Genomic DNA, 25,398 nt, shown 5'->3' on the forward strand with positions numbered 1-25,398 from the left:
TTTATATTTGAATATTTTTATTATATATCACTATTTACAATTTTCCATAAAATTTTTCACATAAAACTCTGAAATATTTCAATAATCTCAATTTACACAAAATACTTAGTGGCACATTTTCTATAAACATTTCAAACAATTAATTTTAATCTAATACATTGCTTAAAGTCTAGGTTCATGACGCAAATCTAGTTTGTCAAATCAAAACGTTTAACATGGTAGTTTATAATTCAAAATGGATCTGCGACTGAAGTTGATGAGCAGTACGGAACGGAAGATATGGGAACTTACTGCTCGTTGTGACTCGTTCTACTGATCACTACGGGAAAGAGTCGGGAAAAATACACAGTCATGTATCAATCTTACTTAAAAATATCTTTTGGGAAATATATTCTATTTTTATTTTTACATACAGCCCTCACTCCCTCTAAGAGGAAAATTCACTCATCCTAGATACCTACGGTATCAAAAGAATTGAGCTCTCGTGCGGCTCTTTCCATGAGGGAGAAACAAAACAAGCAATATACACAGAGATCATAAAAAGCAGTAGATTTAATAAAATCAATGAACACTGTAACACTTTAGGCTTTAGGTTAACATAAGACCGTTGAATTATATCAAAGAAATATTAGTGTCCCGAAAAGTGGTTGCGCAGGATTTGAACATGTGGCTCCGGATTTAGTTTACAAGAAACACATATTTACAAGGCAAATGTTACCAAGTACACTTAGTCTTGAAGTGAAACTGTAAAATTATTGTTAACAGAATAATATATGGCCAAGATAATATACAGAATAAATTGACAGTATTATCTTTTTTTATATAGAGTTTTCGACCATGTAAATCTGGTTTCTGTGGATTTTAAGCGTTTATGATATGAGTCATATATAAGCATAAGCAGTTTTGGTCAAATTATCATTCCATCCAGTAAAACTACTCTTCCTGTGTATATTTTAACGCATGAAAAAGTATAAGTGTTCTTACACCTAGGTTCCCGTTGTATAATATTATCATAAATATGATCTCACCATAAAAGGCTTAACAATTCTATAAATTTATGTATTATAAAATTTACCTTGTGTTATTAAAATATAATATTGGATAAACTCTTGTTTACTACAAAATATTTTAGCAACAATGTAATCTCCTTTTTTAGACTTAATATACCAATATATGTAATTGACAAACTAATAGAGATGGAAACATTTGAAATATTACTTCTAAGCTTTTGATTTTTATAATCAATCTAAATCATGTAACTTTTTATTGTTTTCACTTTAAAATCAATCTATTCCACTTTCTTAGCGCATGTGTTATAAGTTGAGAAATTGTTTGGAAAAAATTTAACCGTTGTTTCGTTGTCTTCATGTTAAAGCTTATTATAAGAAATAAATAAATAATTGGTATTTGTTTACACTAGTAAGGACACAGATTAGTATGCATTAGTCTGTGTGGTGTACTTACTATTCACTTTAAAATGCATATTTTCCATGGACCGGTCTAGTTTTTGTATATTTCTCATTTAAAAAACTGATATTTTGACTTCAATTTTAAACTGCATTCTCCATGATAGCTGCTGCCAACGACGTGGGTATGCGTACTGCATTATTTTTGAAACAAACGTTGCCACAGTTTTAAAAATTATTGTTTCCTGCGAAAATATAATTTTGAGTACCATTCTAGGGGAATTATGAGCGTATGTTTGTATTTTATATTTCATTGGTTATTAATTTGTTATATTAATTTCAAATTTCAGTTTTGATTGAATTAGGTTAAGTTAGATTAGATCGTTAGATTTAAATTCAACGTATTTACTCCGTAAAAACAATTGTATATGTGGCAACATTGTACAAGTGCAAAATATTTTGCTGTACAAATTGCCAGTGATTTCTTTTACAAAGTTGACCGCAATGTAAACGGTTACCAAATAATTAAATAATACACAATAATTTAAAATAATAAAAAAACCTAAAAATTACGCATGTATATAGAATATGTGCATCATATAACAGGAAGTTCTCCATTTGTTCATATTTCTTAACATATACAACAGTACTATTAAATTCACTGTATATTAAAAAAATAAATCTGTACTTAATATAATAGAGACACTACAAGCTATCATCAGTCATGTCTAAGAATTGGGCACATGTTTCTCGCACGTACTCTCCCTTCAGATTGAACACAAACTTATAATAACAGCCATCGCCACATATAACTGAAATGAACAAGAGAAACCATAAGTAAAGCTTTAATTTTAAATACAGTCAATTCTCGATATCTTGAATTCGTCAGGACCAGGAAAATTTGTTCAACTTAGCGAAAGTAAGAGTTAACAAGAGTTTGATTTAAAAATTGCTACAGTCGGAAAAATAAAAGATTAACCATAAGCGATCATATCAATCACTTATTTTGTATTTGCTGTCTTTTTCTATAACAAACATTTGTTATTTATAGAAAAAGACAGCAAATACAAAATAAGTGATTGATATGATCCTTCATGGGTAATCTTTCATTTTTCCGGCTGTACGTGTATTTATTAAATTACTTTTTAAACAATCATTTTAATATAAAAATACGTTTATTAATTTATTTTTTAAAATAACTGAGAATTCTAGATCGTTGCATTTTTTGTTTACGTGAGATCATTGTATTTGTAGTAGCATTTAGATAACTAAAGATTTCTGGTCTAACTCCCTTCCTACCCCATCCTTTTAAAAACATTCTCAACGTCTTCAGAGCACTCCAGGCTTAATAGTGTAGTAGGCATAATAGGTAGATTGCTGTCTTCAAGGTTTTGATAATTTTATTCACAAACTGGTGTCTTCGAATCTACAGCAACAAACACTTCGACCTGAAGATTTAAAACGTCCAAATGTATTGTAAGATCTGTCCAATTAGGAAAAATATCATCTCTGGTTGGTTTTCTTCTTCTTCTGTAATTGAATTGTTTCCGAATCCGCAAGAAATAAAACAATTATTCAGTTGCCGTAGACACGCCATCCCGAGATTTTTTCACAAATCTTATTACTTGAAGCATGTCGATCAGTCGTCAAATATCACCCTCTTTGAGTTACCGAATTAAAAATTTAACCATCTCGGTACGACATTTAACTTTGAAATTTGTTATTATTCCTAAGTCAAGTGGCTGCACCTTTGACGTCGTATTAGAAGGAAGATATTCAATCTTCAGTGCAGTAGGTAGAGAAATATGAACAGTTATCGATGAACAGCAATGCTTTCACTATCAATTCATTTATCCACAGACTGTCAGCAAGAAGACTCCCTTTCCCTTTGTCCTTTTTTTTTAACATAAAAAACTGTTTTGTTTTTTAAAGGAACCCTCCTAGTACGGCATTACTCCTAGTCGGGCATTTCCTCCTTTCCCACAGTTTGGCTCACACAATCTAACTCACTTTTCTACTTTCAACTTACAGCATCTTTCCCTTTTACCTTTGCCGTTGGACCATCTGTCTTTCTTCCTCTTATTTTTTTTTATCACTGCACAGATATAGTTATGTACTCTAGTCCAGTTTCAATCATTCTCTCAATCATTTCTTTCACTGTAAAAAAATTCACACCTGTCTCTCTTTCCATTCTGTTCCTTTTTACTACCCATCTGTTTAAATTCAAATATGGTTGTGGAAACTAATCAATACATTTTTCCTCCCTGTATTCCTACGATCCCTTTAGTACCGCTCGGAGAATGCATCTCGCTAAACTCACAAGAGCGTGAGTCGTTAAGAGAGACAGACGCAACTCGACAGTGAAAACCAATGCACTCATATTGAATTCGTTTGTTCGTTGTTTCCTAAAGTAGTGTAAATCATGGTAATTAGCTCTTCAATTAGCGGTAAGTTCACCTAGTTTTACTTGAACCTATAAATTGTTTTTGATTGTTTATTGCAACCATTTAAATTTTGATAATTATTTGCACCTATGAGTAAAAGTTCATTCATCTCGCCAGGGCTATCGAAGGAAATATTGTTGATGTTAATTTAATTATTATTAATCCTCGTAATAATTCATTGTTTGTTTAATTCGCCACACCATCTGTTGCACTATAACATCGTATGTGTCACAGTGTCCGAGTGTTCGCAGTATAGGCATTCATCTGTATCAGCCTTTCCGAACCTAGAGAGGTAGGCCCTAAAACACACATGTCCTGTGAGCACCAGCGTTAGAAAATAATCTAGTCGCCTGTGACCACTAGATTAGATTTAGATTAGATTAAGAGAGGTGGCCTTTCGGCCTATTCCACTGCGACCTTTTCAGATCTATTGTGGTCCTCTAGTCCTAGATAACATTCTCTAGCCTGACCCTTTTTATAAAGTCTAGTAGCTTCGAGACTGTACCTTCCATGTAGCTATGTGCCGGTGGATTTTCTTCTCCTAATGCAAAGAACCGCACATTTGCCAGACTGTCACACTGACATAAAATGTACTCTGCTGTTTCTTCTTCGAGGTGACAGAATCTGCACAGGTCATCATCTGATAATCCCATCAGCTTTAAGTGCCTATTCAGCTTACAGTGCCCTGTTAGAAGACCTACTATGACCTTGACTGTTTTCCTGTCTTTGTTTGCTAGGTCTGCCGTAAATTTGGCGAATGTTCTGTAATAAACGGTTTCGCCTGTCTTTGTCCTGGTGAATTCCTCCACCAGTCCAGAGATTTGTGAGCTACCCACTTCCTTGTAGCCGTTCTTGTTACTGATTTAGCAACTCCGCAGAAGGGTTCCGGTCCAATGAATGGCAATGATGTGCCTTGTTTGGCCATTTCATCTGCTTTTTCATTGCCCTTATGACCCTCGTGCCCCGGTACCCAGGCTACCGTAACCTTGCTACGGTCTCCTAGTTTATTTAGGGCACACACGCAAGCCTATACTAGATTAGAATTGACCTCTACAGAATTGAGTGCCTTAAGCGCTGCCTGACTATCTGTGAAGATGGCAACTGAACAGAACGTTCTTTCCTGCCTTTCTATTTCTTCCACGTAGTGATGGATTGCAGTTATTTCCGCCTGGAAAACTGTCACATCCTTAGATAGACTTACCGGAAAATCTATCCCTTGATTTGTCCCTACTATGCCGGCTCCCACACACTCCGATGTTTTTGAGCCATCCGTGTACCAGGTAGCAGCAGCTTGTATGGGTACACCTTTATTCCAGTCTTCCCTGCCTGGTATCTGCACTATAACATCGTATGTGTCACAGTGTCTGAGTGTTCGCAGTACAGGCATTCATCTGTATCAGCCTTTCCGAACCTAGAGAGGTAGGCCCTAAAATACACGTGTCCTGTGAGCACCAGCGTTAGAAAATAATCTAGTCGCCTGTGACCACAGTCCACCCAATCTCTTATGTTCGGGATCAGCATCTTTGTCCACTGTGTTACATCCTCCGTATTGTTCCATTCTTCTTGCCATCTTTCAATTGACCTTTCCCTTTCCTGTCTTCTATCGGCCATAGTAAAGTCTAGGTCTCTTCTCCCACACAGCTCTTTTCTTTCCACTGCCAACACATGTAGCGGAACATATACAATGATGGTCTACAAGGCTGCCGCAGACACAGTCCTATAGGAGCATGTCACTCGCAGCAGACTTGTTCTGTCCACTCGTGTCAAGAGCCTGCTGTAGTCCGTTATCTCTACTGCCCCACTCCAAACTGGTGCCGCGTAGAGGACGATCCACTGCACAACACCGTGTAGGATTTGGATCCCCCAATGTTGGCCATCTCCGGGCCATGGTTCCGGGCCATCTCCCGTATGTGCTCCCTCCATTTTCCATTCTGGTGCAACGCCGCACATTGTAGTTCACACTTTTCCTATTCCTTTGCCCCTTCAGAATGATGGCTTCGGTTTTCTCTGTCGCGAGTTTTAGTCCGTACTGTGTCATCCATTTCTTAACGACGCCGCCAACATTCCGAACCCGGTATTTGAGATCTGCCTCATCTATATTCGCGCTTTCTCCACATATCGACTTTACACTAATGCCAAATCGTTTTTTTTTATTTGTCAGCCACCCACTGCTAGCAATAAGGTCTTTATAACCTAGCTGACTGCCAAAAGTTAGGGTCCTCTCCTGGAGGAACGTTCCACTGATTGGAACGTTTTTTTTTCTTCGACATTCCTGAAACCATTTCAAGGGACATTTTTCGAGATGCGGGAACTCAGCAGATTTCGACCGAAATTTGTTGACGAAGTTGCCTTGGGTCGAATACGCCAAAACTGTACCCCTACTTTTAAGTATGGTGGACAGCGTGCTCTTTGCAATTTCGAACTCTTTCGCAAGTTAAGATTCTGTTTTATTCCCTTTTTCGACAGCGTTTATTAAAGCAATTTTTCTCTAAACGAATATACATATATACCAGTTTCGAATTTCTGTTCGAGAAATAGAGGTAAAATTCTTCACAATAGAATAGGATTGAAACAGGACCAGAGTAAAAGTAAGAGTTATTGAGAATTTTGAGTTATCAACGTTCGAGTTGTCGAGAGTCAACTGTAATATAATATAATAAAATATTAAATAATTTTAATAATAAATTAAATAATATTATTTTTAAATAATAGTGAAAATGTCTTTCTAATCTATAGATAAATTCACATTCAGATGGCAGCGTTCCAGAGATAGGCCTGTACTTTCTATATGCCAGAAATAACTACATTGTTGTCAGTTTTTAATCGTACCTACAATCGTACGTTATGGGCCGGCTCCTATAAAAGAATTATAATTTCGGAAATATTTATGAATGTGAAACGGAAAAATACTACATTTTTTTAATTATATAATTTTTCTGTTGGTATTTTAAAAATAGAAAGTTATATTTCGGAAATCTGGTCTTTTCGGAATTATATCTTCTGTTCAAAATTGTTTACAATTCGTGGAAATGAAATAATTATTTGTATAATCCGTTTTTGATCTTAATGTCCTTTTAATGACACACTTTCTCTACCTGCATTTACAGTTACAGACATTAAAAAATAATTTAGAATTAAAAAAATATACCTATTTATAAATTCAAAATTATTGTCTAATGCCAGCAATTATAAATTCAGGTAAATACTTGAGAGTCATTAAAAGAATTTTCAGTTGATATCAGACGTTTGTGTCGTGTCAGTGCCAAAATGGCCGCGAGTGTAATAAAATTCAAAAACGGTAATTTGTTAAATAGTGAATGCAAAAAAATAGTGTTAAATGTTTTTAACTATTTATCAAACAGTAATAATGATAAAAGTGTATCAACAATAGTGCGGAAGTTTCTGCTATGACTGGAGTCTCTGAGCGAACGATATTCCGATATAGAAGTGAAAGTAAAAATGGTCCACTCGTAACTCCTATAAGAAAAAAAAGAACCGGTTATTTGAATAGTCGTGAGAATAGATATGATGAAGCAACTCGGTCTAGAATAAGACAAGTAGTGCACGGTTTTTTTATGGACAATATTCCTCCAACCCTTGACGTAGTACTAGAAAAAATTAAGCAAATGGAGCATCTTCCGAATTTTTCCAAGAGTACGTTGAAAAGACTATTGCACGACATGGGTTTTATATATGGCAAACAAGGTAGAAATTCAATAGTAATAGAAAAACAAGAAATAGTCGCTTGGAGGCGTCACTATCTCCGGGAAATAAAGAAACTGAGGAACGAAGGAGCCAATATCATTTATATGGACGAATCATGGGTTAATACTGGAATAACCAATGGGCAAGTATGGCAAGATACAACAATAAAAAATAGCCGACAGGCTTTCGTAAATGGACTTACCACAGGTTTAAAAACTCCGACCGGAAAAGGACCAAGATTTGTTTTAGTCCATGCAGGAAACAAAGACGGATTTGTTGAAGGTGCTGACATCACTTTTCTTGCCAAAAAAGGTGCTGAAGATTACCATGAAGAGATGGACGGAGATCTATTTGAAAAATGGTTTGAAGAGATGTTAATACCGAATCTCCCAAAAAATAAAAAGAATGTCATTATCTTGGACAATGCATCTTATCACTCTAGGAAATTAAATTTTCCCAAACAATATTGGGTGAAACGTCAAATTAAGGAGTGGCTCTATGAAAAGGACATTTATTTTAAAGAAGATTACTTAAAAAATGAACTTCTGGAAACTGCTAATGTATTTAAAAATATTTATGACAAATACAAAATTGATTGTATTGGTGAAAAATACAGGAATCACAGTGACGAACAATGCCGCGTAGATGTACATATCTTAAGACTTCCGCCTTATCACTGTGAACTGAACCCAATAGAAATGGTGTGGAGTGAAGTGAAACGGTACGTGTCCTCTAAGAATTCAAGTTTCAAACAAAACGACGTTAAAACATTGATTTATGAAGATTATGATAAAGTACAGAACAATGGACATTGGAAAAATTACGTCAACCATGTTATAAAATTGGAGAATAATTTTTGGACAGTAGACAACATTCAAGATGACATTGAACCTATTAGAATTTCATTAAACGATGACTCTGAAGATGAACTAGATTATGACAATGAAGATGATTGAAAATTGTTTTTCGGGGGTATTCTTTTCTCAGTAAAGGTAATAAAATATTTAGTTGATCTGGTTGAAATGTAGCACACTTAAATAACTCATTAATCGACATAATTTCAAGTAGTTATATTAGACGTCATTATGCAAAAAATAAAGTTATGAACATTTAATAAATTAGTGCACAATTGAGGCCCCTAGAACACAAGGGGTGTAAGTGCCAAAAACAAAGTTTTGAAAAATCTTTGTTCAAAGTTCGATATAAATTTAAAAACCTAGGTAGCACTTTTTCAGTTTTCAGCATGTTTTCAATGACATGTAATTTTTGATGGTGTTATTGTTGTTAATGTAGAAAGTTTGAAGCCAAAAGTACGTGCCTGTTGTTAGATATCAGTTGCTAAGTGATAAGCAACTGCACTTACACCCTTGTGTTCTAGGGGCCTCAATTAGGGGTTTTTTGCAATTATCTCAGTCATTTGTTTATGTATTTTAATTTACAAACTAAAAAATTAAAAAACTGTTTAAGATCTGCAACATTTATTTGAAACATTTTTCCCTAAAATGCACGAGGAACAAAATAGGCAAAAAAATGATTTTTTCCAAACTTCATCTTTCTTTAAACAATAAACAAAGCAAAATTGGCTGTAATTCTTCAAGGAATTATCATCAGTTATCCCTTATCTACCGTTTAGAACATTAAAAAACCTGTAGAATATTTTTCATATTTTTTTCCCTATTAACTGCGGTATTATGTATAAAAGCATTTTAGGAATTATTACCATTTATTTCATTCACGAATTTTCTATTAACAACTTTAGCTTACCTAAACATATCTTAGTTTACCGTGAGTTTGGCCCTGCTTATTTTACAAAAGTAGCAAAACTTACAATGGCAGTAGAATTGGCAACGCTGTTATCCTATATCCGTACACTGCCATCTCAACGTGACTTTATCTATAGTATATTTATACCTGGAAAGAAATACTTACCAACGACTGAATTATCATCAGGTCCAAAAGCACATATGCTAGGCGGCCCATTTGGAACTGAAAATTTGCAAAACGACCATGTAGAAGAGAAGTATTTAGGCAAAAACATGGCATTTGCTAAAGAAGATTGTTTGTTCAACTTAGGATCAGCTAGTGCGAAAACGTGGACTGTTCCGTGATCTGACGATACACAAAGAGAAGTTGAGCTTTTATTAAAGTTGATACAGTATATAGTTGCCTAAAAAAATCAACATGTAAGTTTTCACAATATTTACAATGTTTAGAGCATTAATGTCACTGAATTTAATCATAATTTAGCATTAAGCAGTTTGGAACACGACTTTTTCTGTTCTCTAAAGTAAAGTCAGTACACAAATAAGGAGGAAAAACCTGCTTGATCGAAATCGGAAATGTGAAAGAAAAAAGAATTGATAAAAAACAAACACAAGCTAAAAGAACTTAGGAGGAAAAGATCTACAAGGAAAACGACAGAAGAAAAATTAAAGGAAAAGATATAAGAATTGATTATAATAAATTGAAGGTAAACGGATCGTAATGGAAATGGAACAGGCTTACAGAAAAGCTGGAATCAACAAATACAAAAAAACCGACAATAAAAAGTAAAAGGTCAAGGAAATAAACATAACGAATATGGAAAAGCAAAATAAAATAATTAAAATTGACAATAACAGTAATGAAAGCACTGATAAATCTAAAAGTGAAACAAAACTGTACAGATAAGAAAAAACTGGACAACGGGACAAAAAGTTTTTAAGTCACTTTTTTACGGAATTGGGTTAGTACCGTCACCTAGTGGCGATTTTTATAAGCTTTGTATATATTATATATTATGTATATATTAGGGTGGAACGAAAAATTCGAAGTCATTATTTTTTATGGGGCTAGTCCGAAAAAGTTGCGTTTTGATGTATAATAAAACTGTAAGAAATCTTTTTTGTATTGGACCCTATCTTCAGGTTAGATATTAAATTTAAATTTTTGGGAATAAAAAAAAAATTAAATTTTAAAAATTTATTTTTTTATCAGTTCTTTGAATCTAAATAAATGTTTTATGATAAAATATACATTTTATGATTGGTAGTCTGATTTTGTGTTAAAAAACGGCATAATAGTTCTAGACTGCAACCTTGAACGAATAAAGCCATCCCTTGATTCTGGTCCACAAACAGCAGCTGATGCTTCAGTTACTAACTTAACAGTTTTTTCCACAGATTGGGATGACAGGGGCAATTTAAGACCTCTATGTTGTTGTGATTCCCAGAATCAATCATATTCCTTACATCTTCATTGGAAATATGTTTTAGCAAACCTGCAGAACTAAAATTTAATGTTGGTATTTTGAATCTCCGGATCTTTTTTTCTTTCTGACTGCCATCAGAACAACTAGGATACAGTTTTATATAAAACCAAACTGGTTCACACACTTTTTGGATGAAACTTACTAATATAATTAATTGAGGGCTGGGATATTCAGTTCCAACATACAATCGAAGCAACCGATTAGCAACTGTCAGCCATCTTGCGTGTGATATTTTCCCAGGTTTTTTGAGGCTCAAATCATTAAGACATTTTCCTCAGCAACTGCTTGACTAATTTTCTATTCTATATTTTCTAAATTTGTTTCTAATAATATTGGTAGGTTGTTTTCTATTGCGACGAAATCGATGACAGCGTTCCAGAAGTTTCCCTATTGGCCCTGAAAAACCAAGTGGTCCACTGGTGCGTCCATCTAACTGTTGGAATAAATGGCGTAGAGATTAATTGCAATAAAATAAGCATACTAGCCATTGAAGTGAGGTGCCGCAGTATTCTTCCAGTTTTCTTATAACGCCTACTTGAAGGCTGGTGTTCACTACCGTACCATCGCATCCAGCGGCGCTTAACATATTATTTTTCAGGATAAATGTCTGTATGCTAATCGCGGTGTACATATCGAGAGCCTGGTTCTCGATAATTGATACATGTTCTTATGTAACTACTCTTCGATAAAACTTATTGCCTTTTTTTTTGTTGCAAGACAGTCTTGTCCTCATGAAAAGTCTTACAGAAGACCTCGAATATTATGGGTTACCCAAAATTCACAAACCCGATATTCCCCTACGTCCCATTGCCTTTTTTTTGTTGCAAGACAGTCTTGTCTTTACGCCCATCAAAAAATATACTTCTGATTGACAGTCCTTCCTTCCGCTTCTGAAGATAACGTCTATGAGATGTACTCTGTCAACTTATTTTTATCTTATCAATTACTTTCGATGTATCAGTCACAGTTATAACTCTCATATCTTTTAAGACCGCTAATGCTATAATTGCAGCAGAACGATTGGAGACCCTGATTCTGTCGCACGCCGAAGCTAAACTTGGCAAGCAAATCCGCATTTGTGGCGTAGATGGTTGGACTGTAACTGTTGATAAAGAAGCAATGAATTCTTCTTCATGATCATCTGCATCAGAAGAATTTGTGTCAGACAAGCTGCTACTTATGGAACGATCAGAGGAATCAACGGTACATGCTTTAAGAACAATTTCATCAGTATTATATTTTTGAGAACTTGCCTTTGCCTTCATTGTTCTTTCCATTTTTTCCTTATTGCAGCAGATGCTGCAATATCCACTGGTCCAATTGACATTTTTCTACAGGGTCGTTGATCTTGAAGAAAAATTCGCTCATTTTCTCAAACTTTTCACACTCCTTTCGAAACTGGCAAATCTTTTTTTTTTGTATGAATCAGATGCTTGCTGAGTTTTTGTATGTCGCTTAAGATTTTGATACTCTGTATAAATATTTTTAATCATATCTTGAATGCGCTTATGCGATAATGTTAAAATAGAAGCTTTTATCTGTATCTGTTCTAATTTTGTTGCATCGGCATTCGAGACATCGGCGATAGATGGATCTTTATTATTATTTGTCAACTTAAGTTCATTACGAATAAAGAGAAAGCACTTTAGAATGTCACACTTAGTTGGTAAAACATTGAAAACTCCAATAAATGTACCTAGTATTTCACAGCCCGTTTGGGTTTTTAAATATATACCTTTTACAAAGGATTTTAATTTAATTTTTTAATATAAGGTATACAGCCAACTACAGGAACGTAGATTCCTTGTGGATTTTAATGTTTAATGTTCATTTCGAAGAATATGTATAAATTTCATCCATCCGTTTATTGAAATAATTTTGAAGATTTCTGATTTTATGTAAACGATCACAATAACCAGGATCTCCATCATGATATGCATTTGTTGAAAAGTAAAGGCACCTCATAATGATCTTGAATCTATTTCTGCTCATGTATTTTTGTAAACGAGGAATAGCAAACAGTTCATATTTTTTTCAGTAGTCTTGTAGCCGATTGAGTTGTAAATTTCCCATTTGGAACCACATGCCAAAAAAAAATATTTAACACTGCTATGAAAGTTTCCCCTCGGTTATTCTGGATTTTTCGGAAGTAGAATGGCTTAAAAAAATTCCTCTGCATAAATATTCGTTTGATCTACAATGTAATTTAGCAATTCATCAGTTACAAGCAAACTGAAAAAATCGTATGGATTATTACTGGTGTAACTGGTGGTGTTACACGAAAGCCAGGTATTTTAGTGAAGTTAATTGTTTTTAAATTAGGAGTATAATTCCAGTTTGGAAATAATCTTGTTTGAGGGATATCATCATTATCATTGTCGCTAAAAACATTATCAGGATCATTCACAATATCAGCCTTAACTCTATCGTTGTCAGCATTATCATCCGCCCCAGACTAAGAATCATGTGATGAAACTACTGGATATTCCTCTAAACTTTTCCACAATGACTCTGCTAATTCTTGAAGTTGTTTATTAGACAATGGGATCCTCACATCTCGTTCTGTACTTGCATGCTTCGAACTAGACAGTCCTGCAACGTTACGATCCATAACTATATAACCAATCACAAAATTCCGAAACCGCTAATGCACGTATATATTTAGACTATATCAAAACGGCCAACGAAAACAGAACTGACTCGAACGAAGGCCATACTACTTGAGGAAAGTCACCTATGCGCTCGACGCACATGGTGTGCCGATGGCATGTGACGACAATAGCCGATGACGCACGATGACGATTAATATCAATTCTTGTAATAGGTTTAATTGTACTAACGGCGGAAATCTTTCGATATATATATATATATATATATATATATATATATATATATATATATATATATATATATATATATATATATATATATAATTAACTAATTTAAATACCTAAGTTTCGACATACCTGATTACTTCCCCTTCGTAATTCTGTTATCTTTTGTCCACTTTGTGTATTAAAAACTCTTATAAGCGTTCCCTTTTCGCTTGCAGTGGCTAATAGTGTCCCTTGCTGATTCAGTGCTATGCAACTAAGATTTGCTTCGTGGGCGACGATGTCTAAGGGAGATTTTTCAGTTTTCGCTAAATCTACAAGCTGCACATAACCTGTTTTTCTACCAGGAAATGCCAATATTGAGTTGTTGCTATTTGGGCATAAAACACACAAACCTTTGAGATTTGAGCTTGTTTCGAATACATGAAGTTGCTGGGGACTTTGTGTGAATGTATATACTTTGATTACTCCTTCTAAAATAAAAAAAAATTGAAAATGACAAAAATAAAAAATTTTGATCGGTAGTGCTATTACTAGATGCTGCTATTATTCTTATGTTTATATATTTTTTCTATTAGTTTTATCCTATGGCGGCTACTGATTACGTGGCACTTGACAAGTAAATGCCAAATATCAAGTATAAGTCCTACAATTTTCAATTAAAGGTGAATCACCTACAAATTGAACTAAGAGCTAACGGCAACCATGCGAAATCTCAGAAGTAAATTCTTACCGGGGTCATTTTTATTGTGTATGATTCGCCCATGTAAATAAGTGAAAAAGTAGGTTAGTCCCATAAAATTTGCCCCCGTAACAATATAAATTGTTGCAATTCACGAGTGTATAGTTGGATAAGCTCATTGAATAGTTTAAAACATCTGTAAACTTATCAACATTTCGCTGGTCTATATATATTTAAGTTCTTAGAAAGAATGGGAATGAGAGAAATATGATATTTTAGTTTATTCGTTCCACATTCAATATGTGCATAGGCGTAGTGACAAACGGGCGTTTGACAGACAATATTCAAATTTCCAAAAAAAATATTTTTTTTATTTCTGTTCTGAAAAAACATGTCACTTTTTTTTAAAACCATAATATGAAATAGAAAAAACAGTTTTTACAAAAAATATGTAATACATAATGTACATGTACAGGATAGCGAAATATTGCAATAATTAATTTTAAAGCAGTTTTTCTTACAGCGCTTTAAAACAGTTTTTTGTGATTTACTCAAAACTATAATTTCTAACTCATGTTGTTTCTGAAATGACCGATTCAGTTATTCCCGCCACACAGAATCATGTACACCTGACAGGTTTAACTGTTCAGGTGTACCTGATAGTGAGTGGTCGGCCTAAGTATTCCAAAATTTCTCATCTGTGTCGGTTTTAAGATAAGAACTATCTAATATCAGCAGCATGTAAAGAATATAATAAAAAAAAGAACAAAATGCATTTAAAGTTCTTCATATAAAAGTAATAAAATAGGGAATAATAAGTTATCAACTATACTATTAATAGATGACAAGTCCATAAGAAACTACCTTGATAAAGTTATATATCAAAACAACGACGCAACATAGTTGACTGTTCTTTAAATTCGATAAGATATGGTTAACAGACTTGATAAGATAAGTGAATTAATAACTATTATAACTAGAAGTGACAGATAAATTTAATAATACGATATAAGATGCATTTTATCTTTGAGAGTTGATTATATGTAACATTATTCTGCATCTATTCTAAAATTGGAATTTCCGTGACCAGCGTTTGAATGACTTTTTTTTAAATAATAATCGTACACTTTATATAAAAAAAGATATACAAATCCATTTATATTCACTTGATTTCATAAAAAACCTATGAATCATGCAATTTAGATATTCTAACCAAGAAATTGTAAGTCCATAACACATAGTCAATACGAACATAAATAGACTGATCGCTAGTATTAAATTAGCCAATGCGACAGAGGAAACTGACTGCTTTTTTTTCTAACAGGCTGGGTTTATCGAGCACGTGACTTTCCTATTGGTCATTGAGGTCACGTTAGAAGGCTCAAAAATCCGGCCCGTTAGAAAGAGATATAGGGACTGCTTTACGACAGTTTTCTCTGTCGTACTGGGGGGAACGACGTTGTATTGCAATTGCAAGGCTCAGTCTATTTGTATTATATATCTATGCCATAACATAGATGAATTAACCTCTTGTGTATACAGATATATTATTTATTAGAAACTCTACATCTCATTAATATGGCGAGTTGGTTACATGTTTGCTCAATATTTTCGTAAAAAATTCTGTAACTAAAGCCTAAAAAGACATAACCTAAATAATCTTTAACAAGTTCCCTATGGGAAGCTCACAAATACCATCAGTGAGAAGCTCTGTGGCACATCATGGGGAGGAATGACAACCACACTCAGATTTTCAGACTTAGCTCTTGTTTACTCTGTAGCTCAATATTGCGCACCAATATGGATCAACAATGCCACATTCAAAAGATTGATGTCCAACTAAATAACACCATGAGAATGATCGCTGGACTAATCAAATCCACACCAACCCATTGGCTGCAATGCTGAGCGACATTCCACTACCACACCTTCGCCGACTCAATCTTCTGACCAAAGAATATCAAAAGATCCTTAATAAAATTGCGCTACCGATACATAACTATATAGCAGATGCACACAAAAGTCGTCTGTGCTCCAGATAATTTCCCACACAAACCACAGAAACGGCAGCAGTCATCGGGTTCAACATGATCACCACATGGGCCCATGAATAGATAAAATGTGCATACATGTTGCACAAGTTGAACATTCCAGTCAAAGTGATCTTTAGCAAATTGAAATATATTTTTCTACTTCTTCTTCTTAAATAGTAAAGCTCTTTCTGTGTAAAACTGGTTCTCTGACACATTTGTATAGCGTTCTTATCAACTTGAATATTATCAACATCTGCCACTTGTATTTGTAAATGTCTCATTGTGAAGAAACCTGATAAACTGATCTTGGTGTGGTATTATGACCCTTCCTCTTTCTTGTCCAGCCCGCCTCGTTGTTTCTCGAAAACAATGTTAAATAACTCATGAAATTTTGAGTCGAGTAGTATAAGATCGGCTAAAGGAATTGCTTGTACATTGTCAATCTAAAAGTCCTGTCAATTTTTTTAATTTTTCATAGCCAACTATCGGCTTATGTTCCATTACTGAGTATTCGAATTCAATAAAATCACGTTATGGTTTGATCATACTTTTCTTTTTTGATATTAGAGCAATCGAGATAATTTTTTTTACGAAAATGTTGAGAAAAATATAGCCTATGTTCAGATGTACTCACAATATTAACCCGGCGTCACCCAGGTGGGGTCTAATGGTGCTCCCAACACACTTAGAACTAGCATAATTCCGTGGTTAATACACGGATGTTTTATTGGTTACCTATAGCTTCCTAAAACATGTTGCCGTTGGGTATTCTGAACCAATTTCAGTTGTAAGTTGATCGTCAAAGTGAGTACAGTGTTCTGCAATCCGATTAGACCCCACCTGGGTGACGAAGACACAATTTTAATTCGCAAGGTAACTAAGACAATTTTAATTCGTGGCGTTATTTGTTGTACATATAAACTTTTTTCTCTAGAATGAATTACGAAAAAAAACCAATCCAAACTATTGGCACTTTGGCAGGAACTCGAAGATGATGAGTACGAAATTATGGACTCCGAAGATGAAAACAAAATTGATCACATAAGTAATCAGTCTGATGGTGAACAAAATAAAGAAATTGGGGAACTAGAAGTATTGGAATATGAAAATAAGCGAAAAGAAGATAAAAAATATCCTTATTATTTAGGTAGGGATTCCAAAACAAAATGGAGAAAACACCATAGTAATAAAGCAGTTAGAACGAGGACAGAGAACATAATTTCGAACTTACCAGGATCCAAACCATATGCTAAAAACGCTAATGCTCTTTTACATTGCTAGCTTCTTTTTTTTTATGAAGAAATGCTTGAAGGTATCACGGTCTGCACCAATGTATTGATAGATAAAAAAGCGTTAGCCTACAAAGATAAAGCATATTGTAGCAGGAACAATATTGTTGTAATAAAGGCATTATTTGGCCTCCTCTACCTAGCGGGTGTATATAAAAATGGTCATCGTAATCTAAAAGATCTTTGGCAAACAAATGGTACCGGAATCGATATATTTCGTTCAGTGATGGCATTCAATAGATTTAGCAGGAACAATATTGTTGAAATAAAGGCATTATTTGGCCTCCTCTACCTAGCGGGTGTATATAAAAATGGTCATCGTAATCTAAAAGATCTTTGGCAAACAAATGGTACCGGAATCGATATATTTCGTTCAGTGATGGCATTCAATAGATTTACATTTTTATTGCATGCTTACGTTTCGATAATGTAGACAATCGACAAGAAAGGCAACAGTCTGATAAGTTGGCTCCTATTAGGGCAGTTTTTGAAAAATTTGTCGCAAATTGTCAACAAGCTTACTCACCAGGACAGTACTTGACTATTGACGAGAAGTTATAATCTATTCGTGGGCGTTGCTCATTCCGGCAGTATACTCCGAACAAGCCCGCGAAATACAGAATAAAAATTCTACTTTTTATGTTTTTAATATAGAAATTTATATAGGGATCCAGCCAGATGAGCCGTACCAAATAAGCAATAAACTTATTGATATTGTCCAAAGACTGATAGCACCAATTTCTGGTAAAAATCGAAATATCACTTTCGATAATTGGTATACCTCTTACGAACTTGTGAAAATTTTGCGTGAACAACATAGTTTAACTTCAGTAGGAACTCTGAGCAAACACAAGCTAGAGATTCCCCCAGAATTTATGCAGATTAAGAACAGACAACCAGAGTCCTCGGTATTTGGATTTCAGGAACATATAACTATGGTATTCTTTGTAGCAAAAAAAGGGAAAAACGTGATTTTATTATCATCACTTTGGAGGGGTTGATACGTTGGATGAGTTGACAGGAAGTTACAGTGTAGCTCGTAATTGTAGAAGGTGGCCACTAAGAATATTTTTTCACTAATGGACACAGCTGGAATCAACAGCCAGGTAATTTACAGAAGAAAAACTAGTGACTATTCAAAGAAACGTCATATATTCCTGGAAGATCTGGGATTAGCATTAGTTACGCCAATTATGGAAGAACGAAAAAGTAATCCGCGACCTACAAAACATTTACGATCCAAAATAGTTCAAGTTGCTCAATGCCAAAATTTTTATTGTTTAGATCAAATTCATCGCATTTGCGACGAATGTATCCAGTTCCGGGACTCCTAACCTTTTTCAAGCTTGGGTATCCAATTTCCTGCTTTTTTTTATTTTTATTTGAACCTTTTGAAAAAACTTTTTTGGAAAATCTCTTATTTTGAATCATTATCTTTTGTTTGTGAATTTTTTATGTATCTAGTGTTTTTTGTTTGTAGGAATTTTATTATTTTGTAAATTTTACCTAATACGCGGTCAAATTTAATCCAGTGGTAAAAACTGCTGTTATTTATGAAAACTTAGATAGACAAGTAAGATATTTAAAAAAATAAATTCGTGGTCGAAATGTTTGTTGAGTTTTTCCAATCAATTTTAAATGGGGTCAATAATACCCCACTTGGGTTATTATACACACATTTTTCACCTGGGTGACGCCGGGTTAATAAGATTAGCATTTGTTTCTAATAAATTCCACAGGGTGTTGCAAAATAAGACGAAAAAACACTTTATTGTTACATCCGTTTATGAGAAAAACGTTGACATTTCTCAGACCAGATTGGTACAGTAATACCTTAGAAATATATCTATAATGTGAAATAAAAATTATCAAAATCCAATAAACAGTTTAGAAGAAAAATAGCTTCAAACTTATGGTACATTTAAGGTGGTGCGTTAATTTCGAAGGGTAGTGTATATAAAAGATTAATTTAAAAATATGAATAGTCATTGTTATGTTTAGAATAAAAAGTAAACAGAAAACCAACATATGTTAAACTATGATTCAGTCTAATATATTTTAATATAAACTTACCTAAAACTACAACTATTCTATCTCTTCTTAATCTAACAGCCAGCACTGGAGCATTAAATTCCAAGGAAATGGGTGACGCCTTCTTTAAATCGTCCCATACTATCACCCTGTTTGTAGGATATAGTGGTCTTGGACCACCCCCGACCAAAGCAAGATAATTACATCTAAACAACATCTCAACAAAACTGAGACCTCCATTATCGAAATCTTGACGTTCCTTCTCTTTTAGAGGATCACAGTTGTATATACGAAAGCCAGTTGTTGTAGCACAAGCAAAACAACCTGAAAATAATAATAGAAAACAATTACAAAATAAATTATACTCTTTTACTTGCACATTATTATCGATAGCACAGTTTTTATGACACAGGTAATAATGCCGAAAAGTAATCTCATAAATCAGTATAAATAAATTTTCTTCTATAAAAATATTGCTTCATGCAATGATTTCATAATGTTCCAAAACAATCTTGGTTTACTCTTTCACAGGTATAGTTATAGTTGGGGCTTTATTATCTGGACTTGCCATGTTGTACTATAATAACTTTCAGAAATAAAACATCTTATAGTCTAATAAACAAGTCTATGAGTACTATCAAGAGAAAATACTAGTTTTCATTAATTTATCATTCATTTACATGATTCAGGGTTCCGAATAAGGTCATCTTTATACAAACTATATAAGGAAAAATAAAATTAATGGACGGTTTCATATGGATATTTTCCCACCAGAGGCCTCATTTGGTCTGCCCATCGTATTGGAGATCTTCCTCTTGGTATTTGGCCTTCTACCTTCACTTCTACTACCAATAGTCCAATAGTCTTCTGACTATGTGACCTAAGTAATTTAAGTATTCTCAGTTAACTTTTTTTAACGGCCAGTCTTTTATACTAAGCTCTTTCAGAATTGACATGTTGGCTCTGTGTTCTGTATAGGACAAGAGTAAAATTCTTCTGTAAACCCACCTTTCAAAGACTTAATTTATCATATGAGACAATAAAAACAAACTAAGTGATGAATTCGACTGTTACTTTATGGAAATTCATTTTCAACATAATTTTTGACATATTCGACATAAAAGTAAAACACTGAAAACTTTTGTTCTTAACACTTCACAAAATTTATTATCACTAAAGCTGTTTCTGCAGAGTACGTTTCCCAAGTGATCTATTTTTGGTATGCATTTACACTTTATAGTCTTCAACTGAATAAGTTGTGGAGGTGGAGGGAAGAACAGTTTGTCTCAAGTTGGTCATTCGGAATTATATTTGTATTTTTTAATTTGTTAATTTCTATAGATTTTAATAAAGATAGCTTAAGTAATGCCTTTATTTTGAATGTGAAAATGTTTAAATTACTCATTAAAAGATTGATTATGGTCTAGAAAGTGAAATTCATAGGTAGAATCTATTTTTCTTATATTTGACAGCCCTTTTGTGTTCTGGTATATGTTTGTTAAAAGTTCTACCAAAGTTGTTAAAAGGTTTTCACCAAAAGCCAAAAGAAAAAGCACTAACACAATGGCCAATCACAGCAAAGATTGTCTCTCTGGCCAGCCAATAACAAACAGCATTATTAACTACGTTTTTATTGGCTTTCTGACGGAAGATCGCTGTGGAGTTGCAACCAAGAAATGCATAAAAAGGCAGCGCATCTTCGGATCGGGTCTTCCTACCACAGTGTATTTTTCGGTGCTGTTCTGCTTTACCACAACAACATCCAAAGCTAACCTAAAGAGGATCGCAATATCCTAACATGTTCATCCTATCGACACACATGTTCATCCTATGGAAATAAAGAATCCTTACCTATCCCTCTAAATGAACATTGCAGTAGTAGTCCGATCGGGATCAAGTCAGTCTACATCTTGACCCCAGCTAAACCTCGTTGGCTAAGTGCCCTTTTCAACTATTCTGCGTTTTATTATCACCTGAGTGAACATTTCTTCAATTTAAGAAGACTTCGCTTGAAGACGATTCCAAAAGCTTTTTAGTGTTTGAATAAACACAAAGCCTTGTGGCTATGATATTATTCAAGCCAGCAAGAAGTATAGGAACCAGCGTTTGTTGACTGTTGGTTTATCTTAATATTGTTCTGAAGCTATTTTCTTGTGGCATTTTAAATTAATTACTATTTAACTGGGAATAAGCCACAATTAAAGGTTAAAATACGTTTATTGACGTTTCAATTTCCACTTCGGAAATCGTTCTCAAAATACAAACATTAGTAAATTAAACAAATTTTGTTTTTGTTACTTAGTGAAAAATTCTTCTAATAATTTAATTTTAATTTTATCTGACTCATCTATATTGACAATTCAGACATACATTATACATTTTAAAGTAGACGACTTTAAAATGATATTGCCAATATTGTTGAGTTGCGTTCCTGGGACGACTTTACTTATAAGATAGTTCATTCGATTACATGAAATCAACTTTAACTCGAGAATATCCGTCAGAAAAGATCATAACATGTAATTCGTCTTTAAAAAGACAAATACATGCCATGATGACAGTAAAATTCTCCCGTTAGTGATTCCATAGTAAATTATGAGGGAAAAACCAGGAAAAAAAGAACCTCATAATACTATCCCGACATGGTAAGTATTTGATCTTGCATTTAGTTTACCTTCAATAAATACTAAATTCCGATTTTATATGTTTGTTATTTAAAAAATATAAATGATGCACTCTCTATACGTTACTGACTTACCAATACTGGTATTTTCTTTTTAATAACTTCCTCTTTCAATATGGGTAACCAGATCCTACTACATTCTGCCGAGGAATTCGCGACACAATTGGTCTCATTTAGCATAATTAGAGCCGCTTCTTTGATTTTTCTCTTTTTACCATCCGTTTCTTTTAGGACTATATTTGTCCAAAACCAAACCTAACAATGAACAAGAAAGGACAAAGAATTGCATTTATAAAATACCTTGTGAATGCGATCAGTTTTATTTAGGTGAAACATCGAGGCCATTAAATGTTAGAATAAGTGAACATCAATCCTATATTAAAAATAGAGAATTTGATAGATCTCAAATATGTAAACATGCATGGGATAATGAACATAGGGTTCAATGGAATGATTCAAATATAGTCCTAAAAGAAACGGATGGTAAAAAGAGAAAAATCAAAGAAGCGGCTCTAATTATGCTAAATGAGACCAATTGTGTCGCGAATTCCTCGGCAGAATGTAGTAGGATCTGGTTACCCATATTGAAAGAGGAAGTTATTAAAAAGAAAATACCAGAATTGGTAAGTCAGTAACATATAGAGAGTGCATCATTTATATTTTTTAAATAACAAACATATAAAATCGGAATTTGGTATTTATTGAAGGTAAACTAAATGCAAGATCAAATACTTACCATGTCGGGATAATATTATGAGGTTTTTTTTTCCTGGTTTTCTCCTCATAATTTACTATGGAATCACTAACGGGAGAATTTTACTGTCATCATGGCATGTATTTGTCTTTTTAAAGACGAATTACATGTTATGATCTTTTCTGACGGATATTCTCGAGTTAAAGTTGATTTCATGTAATCGAATGAACTATCTTATAAGTAAAGTCGTCCCAGGAACGCAACTCAACAATATTGGCAATATCATTTTAAAGTCGTCTACTTTAAAATGTATAATGTATGTCTGAATTGTCAATATAGATGAGTCAGATAAAATTAAAATTAAATTATTAGAAGAATTTTTCACTAAGTAACAAAAACAAAATTTGTTTAATTTACTAATGTTTGTATTTTGAGAACGATTTCCGAAGTGGAAATTGAAACGTCAATAAACGTATTTTAACCTTTAATTGTGGCTTATTCCCAGTTAAATAGTAATTAATTGTTGGTTTATCTTTTGCCGAGGTAAAGAAAAGTCCGGCAACGGACTTACAATTACCTCGCGGAAGCTAGCTAACAGCTCGGAGAGAACGCTCCTTGGCCAAATAGACATCGATCTTTGAAATAGGGAAAGACAGGTTGTCTTAAAGCTATTTCAGATCGTATCAAACTGACACAGCGTTCTACTATACCACTGACGGTTAGGAGTAAATAAAAGACCCAGGCTCAATCGGTGGCCGAGCTGAAGTAGCACTTCGTCGCCAAAACTATTCGACAGAAATAAATAAAAGTCCCTATGAGTCTTAAGATTATTTCGCGAGAGGTGAAGGTACGGAGTGAAGGGCCGTCAAAGAGTCAACTCGCCGCCGACGTTCCTATATCTCGAGAAGTGTGAACTTGGCCACATGTTGAGGCGTGAATAGCTGGCATCTCTGTGAGATTCAGGGCATCCACTGTGCTCAGAATACCAGACAAATTATTCATGTAAGACAAATATATACTACTAGCGTAACAAAACTCGAACTGTTAAAGTATTCTGCATTGCCAGTGGCACCTTGATGACCACAGAGCCTCTGGTGAGCTTCTCGCTGAGTGGAAGTCAAAAACACATAAACTCCATGAGCAAGAGGATGGAGGCGAAAAACCTTCGCTCCTCCTCCAGAGCGACGTTCAGAACTCATCAAGAATCTCTGAATACATCAGAGGATGAACCGACTGTACGACAATACAAACTATGTATACAATCTTTGATCTTTGAATACAAACAAATCAAATATCAAAAATGCAATTAATATTTACAAATCAATTTTTGTAAATAAAAACACAAGAAAATCTACAATAATTATTGTAATTTGTCTTTTAGTAATTTCTTTGTAAGAAGCTACCACAACCTTGTCCAACTACAACACATTTTAGTTTTATAAGCTACCCTTAAAAATAAAATGACTAAATCCTAAAGGTTTAACTATTGTATTTTATTCAAAAATAAAGGCCGTTGAATTAATAATTAAAGAAATAATAAAAATACATTACCACCACCAAAATTTTGATTTTGATGAACTTAATGAAAACTTTATTGAAAATTTTGTCCTATAATATCATTATGTCCAATGAAATATATATTACAGTACATAAATTATCCATGCCTCCCCACAAATATAAATAAATATTTTTTTCTTAAATAATGTTACAGATAACTTGAAATGTAAAAATAACTATAAATGCATATATTATGAAGTTGTAAAAAACATCTGTTATCAAATGGCACATCAATTAAATAAATAATTTCCGCAATGATTGTTTGTTTACAGTAATATAAAGCTATTAAACTATTTAAGACATATTTTGTAACATTACAATTATAACTTTTTTAATTATGATCCAGCATACAATAATGAATAGAACTTACCGTGATCTTGATTAAAACCTACATAATTTAACCCATTATTACACGAGTTAGTTTGACATAAATTCATTTCGTTTAGATGTGTAATTTAAATTGTTAAAAAGGTTCATACATAAAATATCATTTTCTACCAAATTAAATGTACTAAAGAAAAAGAATTAAATATAGACATTGACAGAACAGAAATTCATAACAATGATGTATAACCTAGAAAATTGTAACATCTATCTTCCTCTTTATTTCAAACGGAGTCTAATGATAAGTCCATATACAGCTCCTCATTTTTCAGAAAACTTTAACAAAATAAAGTTACTTTAATTCAAATGTATATTTTTAAATGTTGCAAAATTGTTCTTTGATTGTATAATTTTACAAATAATCTATAAAGTTAATATTTATTATTAAATTGTAGTCAATTTGAAA

General features: G+C 33.6%; 1 protein-coding gene across 1 annotated transcript; it reads right to left on the reverse strand.

Moving 5' to 3' along the window:
- LOC140445791 (WD repeat domain phosphoinositide-interacting protein 3-like) lies at positions 1-25,166 on the reverse strand. Its single transcript, XM_072538138.1, has 5 exons — positions 24,979-25,166; positions 19,717-19,998; positions 13,772-14,112; positions 9,485-9,722; positions 1-2,218 (listed from the first exon to the last, which is right to left on the reverse strand). Exons 1-5 carry the CDS (start codon positions 25,043-25,045, stop codon positions 2,112-2,114), a joined length of 1,035 nt encoding a protein of 344 aa, XP_072394239.1. The 5' UTR covers positions 25,046-25,166; the 3' UTR covers positions 1-2,111.
- Positions 25,167-25,398: the final 232 nt, after the last annotated feature.

Source organism: Diabrotica undecimpunctata, chromosome 7 (genome assembly GCF_040954645.1).
Source record: "Diabrotica undecimpunctata isolate CICGRU chromosome 7, icDiaUnde3, whole genome shotgun sequence".
Lineage (NCBI taxonomy): Eukaryota > Metazoa > Arthropoda > Insecta > Coleoptera > Chrysomelidae > Diabrotica > Diabrotica undecimpunctata.